At 37.4% G+C, this 7432-nt stretch overlaps 1 protein-coding gene across 1 annotated transcript; it reads right to left on the bottom strand.

The window, feature by feature from the left end:
• Window positions 1-3039: 3039 nt before the first annotated feature.
• On the bottom strand, window positions 3040-3594 carry LOC110935126. Its single transcript, XM_035989478.1, has one exon. The coding sequence runs from the start codon at window positions 3592-3594 to the stop codon at window positions 3040-3042; it is 555 nt and encodes a 184-aa protein (XP_035845371.1).
• Window positions 3595-7432: the final 3838 nt, after the last annotated feature.

The following is a 7432-nucleotide window of genomic DNA, read 5'->3' on the forward strand; positions in this document are numbered from 1 at the left end:
TTTTTGGGTAGTTCCTGTCTCGTTATCTAAATTCATAGCTTGAACAACTGCAGCTGGACTCGACGGTGTTGCAAATGCGTTGTAGAACTCGGTATTCATATTTCACAAACTAAGCAGCTTTCAAACGGACAACACAATTTAAACGGTAGTTGATTCAAACGGTAGACTTTCAAACGGGACAGTTTCAAACGATGGTGATCTTTTCAAACGACAGGATACTTTCAAACGGAATGATATAGTTCAAACGACAGATGCTAATTTCAAACGGCAGTGTATACTTTCAAACGACAAAATCTGGTTTCAAACGATAAGTTCAAACGGAGGGTGCTTTCAAACGATGGAATCCTGATTCAAACGATTGTTTCAAACGATAGACCTTGTTTCAAACGACAGGAGCTGATTTTTCAAACGGAAGATCTTATGACGTCAGCAATTCTCGAACAATTTCAAACGGACAGGCGATTTTTATCCGTTTTAGTACGAATCTCAGTCTGAAACTTTTAAGGCTTTGTTAGTTGTCAATTCCGAACACAGTCTGAAGTTTTCGGCCACTTTTAACCGTAAAAAGTATCGGTTTTGAACAGAAGGTGTAGAAAATCAGATTTCCAAGCTGAATATGGCAAGAACTCCTCGTCCTGAGCTCTGATACCACTTGTAGGATCGATTTCGACCTGAATGAGTCGTTCGGAAGAGCTCTCGTACGTTTCAGAGGCGGAAACTAAGAAACGAACTTGAAAACAGCTAGAAAATCACTTTAATCCTCTTTTATATTCAATTGACAATGTTTACAGCGAGAGGAAATACCGGCAGCACTTCGGTATCAACTGGCCCTATCCGTTACAAATGAACTCGTTTGAACACTATTTATAGTACAAGCCCTGACCGTTTGAAACTAACATGACAACTTCAAACGGTTACCCTCAAACGGATGGGTAACTTCAAACGGCCAACCTTCAAACGATCAACATCAATTTACATATTTCAAACGGTTGACTTTATATAATTGGATCTTCAAACGGTGGCTTCTAATTGGACCATCAAATGAGACTATCTGATTGGACCAAAACATCATTTGTCTTCATGTGATGAAGACTTTCACGTGAATGATAAGTTGATAAGCATGTTTAACTAGTGACATCATATATGTGATGTCACTCATGATGTCACATGTATGATGTCACGCTTGTTCAGAACCGCACCGAAACCGAGACTCGATATTAAGACGAAGACGACAGATGACTGCACCAACAACATGTCTGGAAAGGTGGACTTTGCCTGTAAGCGGGTCGAGACACCGATATCTGCAATACTCACTAGGATAGCCAAGAAAAACACACCGAGTGGAACGCGGATGCAACTTATGAGGTTGGGTGGCGGATTGATTCGGGTAGCACGCACACCCAAACACCCGTAGATGGTCATAAGCAGGGTGTCGACGGTAAAGTGCAAAAGTAGGTGTAAAAAGATTGAGTTTTCGAGTAGGCAAAATGTTATGTAGGTAAGTGCTAGTATGAAGGGCCTCGACCCAAAAGGTGGGCGGGATATGAGCGTGGAAAAGTAGGGCACGAATAATGTCATTGAGATGGCGTATCATACGTTCGGATTTCCCATTTTGTGGGGATGTGTGTGGACAAGAGAAACGAAAAACGAGACTGTTTTGATGAGCAAAGGTTTTAAAATTGTTATTATCAAATTCACCTCCAAGATCACATTGAAAAGATTTAATTTTTCGATGAAATTGAGTGTTAATAAGTTTGTGAAATTTAACAAAAGTAGGGAATGTGTCGGATTTGAATTTTAGTGGGTAGGTCCATATGAGGTGGGTATAATTGTCAACTAAAACCATGTAATATTTATAGCCCGAGTTGCTAGTGACGGGTGATGTCCATAAGTCGTAGTGAATGATGTCAAAAGGAGCAAAAGTACAAGTGTTTGAATCGAAAAACGGAAGTTTTTTACTATTAGCAAGTTGACACGAATGACAAATAGACATAGTTTGATGTTTATTACACGGAATAATCAAATTACGAGAAAGAAAATCTAAAACTGGCGCTCCGGGGCGTCCAAGGCGATTGTGCCATTGAGATGTAGCGGAAGTGGTAAGGCAAACTTGAGTTGGTGTAGTGAATTGATAGAGGTCCCCCGTGCTATTGTGGCGGGAAAGTGCCTGGCCAGTCTTGAGATCCTTCAAAGTAAAACCAAAGGGGTCAAACTCAATAGATACATGGTTATCACGGGTGAATTTTCGAACGGATAAAAGATTTTTAATGATTTGTGGAGAGTATTTAATGTCGGTTAAGGCATAGGTTTTATTGGGTAAGGTATAAATGCTATTACCGGATCCTTTAATTGAGAGCCCTTGACCATTCCCAACAAAAATAGTGTTATTAGAATTAAATGGTAAATGGTTTTGAATTTTATGAAATTCATTAGTGACATGATCTGACGCACCTGTGTCAAAGTTCCAAGGCTGTGCGGAGTTGAGTTGCATGTTCTGAAAAGCCGAAGCAAGATCAGTGGGGCTCAGTGCGTTGTAGTTGGACCCATTGGGCTGATTATAAACCATGTTAGCCGATTGGGCCTGCTGGGCAGTTGGGCCTGTTTGGTTTGGGCCGCGAGAAGACCAGGGGTGCGGCGGGTTGGGCCAAACAAATGGCTGCGTGGGATATGGGCAGGGGGTAAATTCCATGGGTTCCAAGCACCATAGTTTTGACTTTGGTTGTTGTTTGATCGACTGTAGCCGCCCCCGCCATTACCGTAGCCGCCCCCACGATTCCCTCTCCATCGGCCGCGACCCCTGCCACGGCGGTTCTGCTGGGGCTGATCATGAGTGCGAGTCGGCTGTTGCAGAGGTTGTTGCTCCGGGTTTGTAGGCGACAGTGTAGAGTTGTTGGTGGCGAGTAGAGCCTGTGAGCCGTCCAAAGTTGCTAACCTTTGAGCTTCCCGTTCAATCATATCCCGAGCCACATCCCATGTCGGTGATTGTTGATAAATGAGGGATGTTGTTACCCCGTATTCAGGAGGTAGTCCGCTGGCCAACTAAAGCACAAGACGAGAGTCCGGTACCGGTTGGTCAACGTCCTTCAACTGTTCACCAATTTCTTTGAGTTTGGAGCAATATTCAGCCATAGAAGAACAAGCCGATAACTTATGGTTTGTGAAAGCTTGTTCTAATGTTGCTACTCTTGACCCTTTGTTGTTGAGAAACACACCTTGAAGACGAACCCAAGTGGCTCTAGCAGTGGAGTCGGATTCAAGGATACGAACTAGTAGGTCATCGAACAATGTTCCGTAGATCCATTGTAATACGATGGAGTCAATCTTGGCCCAAGCGGTGTATTCCGGGTCTGTCGATGCAGGCGGGTCTGTACCATCAATATGATGCAACACTTCATAGCCTTTCGCATGAAGCATGAACAGTTTCACCCACGATGTGTAAGTGACTTTGGTTCCGTCAAGGACGCGAACCTTGTGTTGTATATTGGTGACGGTGTACACCGGATGAAGGGGTTTGGCCGTAGCTGAGTCGCCGGACAAGGAGGTTTTGTTATCGAGTGTTTTGCCATCGGGTATCTTGCCGTCGTTGCCAGTCATGGCGAGTTTGATTGAATCGGACCGGAAAGAAAAAAAAGGATATTAGGGCGATGCGTTATGGCTCTGATACCATAAACGCTTGTGAATGTTTTTCTGTATATTGCATAAAGATACATTCCCAATATATAGGGAGATACAAGCCTAAATACAAGGAAAGATATATCTCCTAAATAAAATACAATCAAGGACTAAATATAAACAATACAATGTATATCGCTAATAAAGTGTTCATGAACCGTTCGTGAACACATTTATTTCCTTAATGAACGAACACGAACAAGGTCTTGTTCGTGTTCGTTCGGTTCATTTACAGCACTATCAAAGACCATCCAAAAACGAATTTGCAAAACTTAAAGATTATACCTGTAATTTTAAAAATATAAGAAGTATAGGTGAAATTTAGAAAAAGAAATAAGAGTATCCGGGCACTATTAATATCTATGAATAATATCTATGTGACTGTCCTTGATAGGTAGTGTGTAGCCAGGTTACTTTCCACGAGTATGCATGACTTCCACATGATTTCTGTATCATCCAATCAGCTAAACATTAAATTATTACTGATTGTCAGACTGACATGATGTAACAAAATTATTGATTGTTATAAATAAATAAAAAACAAAATGTTAAATCAACCTTTAGTTCATTTGGTTAGGTTAAAGGGTGTGGTTTAAAGCCTTTAAGAGCTTTATTATGTTACGTAAGATTCATCTAGTCGTCACGTCATATGGTAGTTTTAAAGGTCATCCTTTTAACTTGTATTCAATGGTTTAAATCCCACTATTAAACAAAAAAAAAAATTTGATTGGTTGAAAAGAATGTGCCCCACCTGCACACGTGTCCTTTAGCGCTTGTTAGTGTGTTGGCGGGCCATCAATGGCGCCCCCCTGTTTGACGGGCAGGAGGTGGGTGTGGGGCGCTAACGAAGATGATGTGGCAAGGGGCGGCATACCACACCCCCTGGCCTTAATAAATAGTACATAACCCGCGGGTTGCCATAGAAATTTGGTCATTATGTGTATGGTTCATTATGGTACGACACTCGCTATACTAACCGAAAGAGAAAACCTCAAAACTAAAGTTGTGATATGTCCAAAAAGATAGTGACATTTGTTTTGCGTCGATCGAAAGTTATAATATCGGTATCGTACGGTACCAGCACTCATATAGATTAAAATCGTGATATGCAGTTTCATATACTCCTTTTTTTTCTCGACATTGCGATATAACTTTCATTTGATAAAAAAAGTTGTATTCAAAATTATGGTAAGATGACGAATAGAGTCGGTATAGTAATATTTACGATGGTTTTATTACGCAAAAATTGTATGATGTAACTCAAAAAATAAAGTCATATTTTCCATAGATCAAAAATCATAAAAACAAATATCAATACGAGTTCCGATAACACCGATACGGGTACCGATGTTGTCGGTCTGTACCAACTCAGTTCTTCAACATATCATTATTTTGAATACAATTATGTTTTAAATAAAACTTCGAATACTTCATTTTAAATAGAATTTATATCAAAATGTAAAGAAAAACATTTAACGCAACCGCGTATTAATCTTTATAAAAAAACGAATGAACAAAAATTATAAGAAAAAAATAAAACTATAGAATTTAAAACGTATGTTATATATAATATAAGGTGTGTAATAGAAACTTATAAAAAAATCAAAGTTAGCGCTCATGCAAGTTGTTTAATGTTATAAATTATACGGTTAAAAATACATATTATTTATAGTAAAAGATTATAAGGTATATAAATGAAACTAAAAATAAAAAGAAAAAAATAGAAAAAGTCAAAGTTATTATTCAATCAAAGTTCAGAATTGTTATATACGAGTTGACGCTAACCCGCGCGTTGCGGCGGGATGTCGATTATGAATGTTTTTAGTATATCATTATGAGGTATGAAAATGCAAAGCTTTTTTTTCATTTTGTCCAATCTCCGATCTATAACAACACCACACTAAAGTGCTTTTCTTGAGTTGTAACGTGAATATAGTACACAAAATATTTTGCCACATAAAAACAATGTATGTATGTGTGAACTTTTTATTGGTTCTACGATCATATTAAGAATGAACTTTAGTGAATAATGATATTTCCATCATTACATTACACTTGAATTATTCATTAACCCCTCAAATCAAACTATTCATGCTGCATTAAGAAACAAAATTAGACCATGGCTATGATTGAATGGATTATAAGGAAACACTATCTCTAACTTGCATTCATTTATTGATTCACCCTTACCATTTCACGAATTTTGGCGACAATGTTTCCTTATGTGTCACTGCGCCCTCGAATTTTGGCGTCGGTGTTTTCTTTGGTCTCTATTCTATATTCGCCATCTCTGAAACAAAATCCAAGGCATGTATTTTAGAACACTAATATCTTACAACATTGATGCGAATTCTAGAACACTAATTTCGATTCTAGGCATCAGTAGAGCACAATGCATTTGAGGATGAAATTAAAGGGACAATAAAAGCATTTTAGTTACCATATGAAAGTGAGAAAAATAAATTGCTCACTAAGTACAGAAAGCAACCGATCCCAGACTTATATGAATGCCACAAAAGAAGAGAAGTTTCGAAAACTTCAATAAAAAAACCGCCTAGCGGTTGTCTTATGTAGGTGATGATGCACACTTCGGTTCTCGTTTGTTAAGCATGCTAATTCAAACACCTATTCATTATTCGGCACATATTTCGAAATAATCTATGCCGATCAGAATTGTACGAACCAAGGAATTATTTGATGTGTTCTGACTCGAATCAAGAAGAGCCCAATGAAATATTAATCATCTCATGAAACCGTCACATCATCTCTTAATCAAAATACCAATTTGAAAGATTTACAAATCATCAATATTTCTTGAACGAAGATACCATGATTTAATGGATTCTTTGAATCCTTATTTTATCATTTCAAAGACAACAATAATAATGAACAAATCGTAAAAGGAAAACCAATTGAGCCTAATGTAAAAGAATGTAATAAAGTTTCACACCACACCACAAAACGTAAAAGAATCGAAAAGATGAAATAATAATCAAAGCGTAAACCGTTAGAAATCATTTATATGACAAAAAACCATTAAGGAATCACCGAAGATCGACATCTCGCATTCCAAATAGGCCGCTTAGTTTGGAGATGATAACATATTATGCAAAAACAAACTTTCCCACCACATGATCATCGAATATATGTAATTAACAATTACTTTTCTGGCTTCAATGGAAATCTTAACTCCAACTTATATATATGTTTGTATTTATATACCAGGAGGAGATTGGCACATTGTGATTCCATTCACCAGTATGAAAAAAAAAATTAAAAATTATATAAAGGAAACTGGGCACACGCTGATTTATGAATAACAAATCGTCATGAATAACAAATCATTATGCCTTATTATTATTTAAATAATTGAAATAATAAAATAAAATAACAAAATCAAATTATAAATGAAGAGACACACGGGTTAATGAAAAGTATACTATCTATTGATTGTCATGCCTGATTGTCATGCCTTAGTGTTATTACATTTGAAATAATAGTAACAAAATGAAGAGACATGTTCATTATAGTAATGAAGAGACATGTTCATTAGTAGTTAATCGTAACCCTTCATTCCAAACTATTATGTCTTTTTCTAAATCATTGTGTCCTAAGTACGTTTATATATAATAAACAAAGAGTAAATTGAAAGGGTGTGAGTAAAATAAACTAAAGGGTGTGACTTTTAAACAAATGAGACATAACCCAAGCTTTTATATATAATAAACAAAGGATAAAATGAAAGGATGTGAGTAAATAA

This window comes from Helianthus annuus, chromosome 4 (assembly GCF_002127325.2).
Source record: "Helianthus annuus cultivar XRQ/B chromosome 4, HanXRQr2.0-SUNRISE, whole genome shotgun sequence".
NCBI classification, from domain to species: domain Eukaryota; kingdom Viridiplantae; phylum Streptophyta; class Magnoliopsida; order Asterales; family Asteraceae; genus Helianthus; species Helianthus annuus.

Coding starts and splice junctions, on each gene's coding strand:
- LOC110935126 (XM_035989478.1), bottom strand. CDS start 3,594: ATGACTGGCAACGACGGCAAGATACCCGATGGCAAAACACTCGATAAC.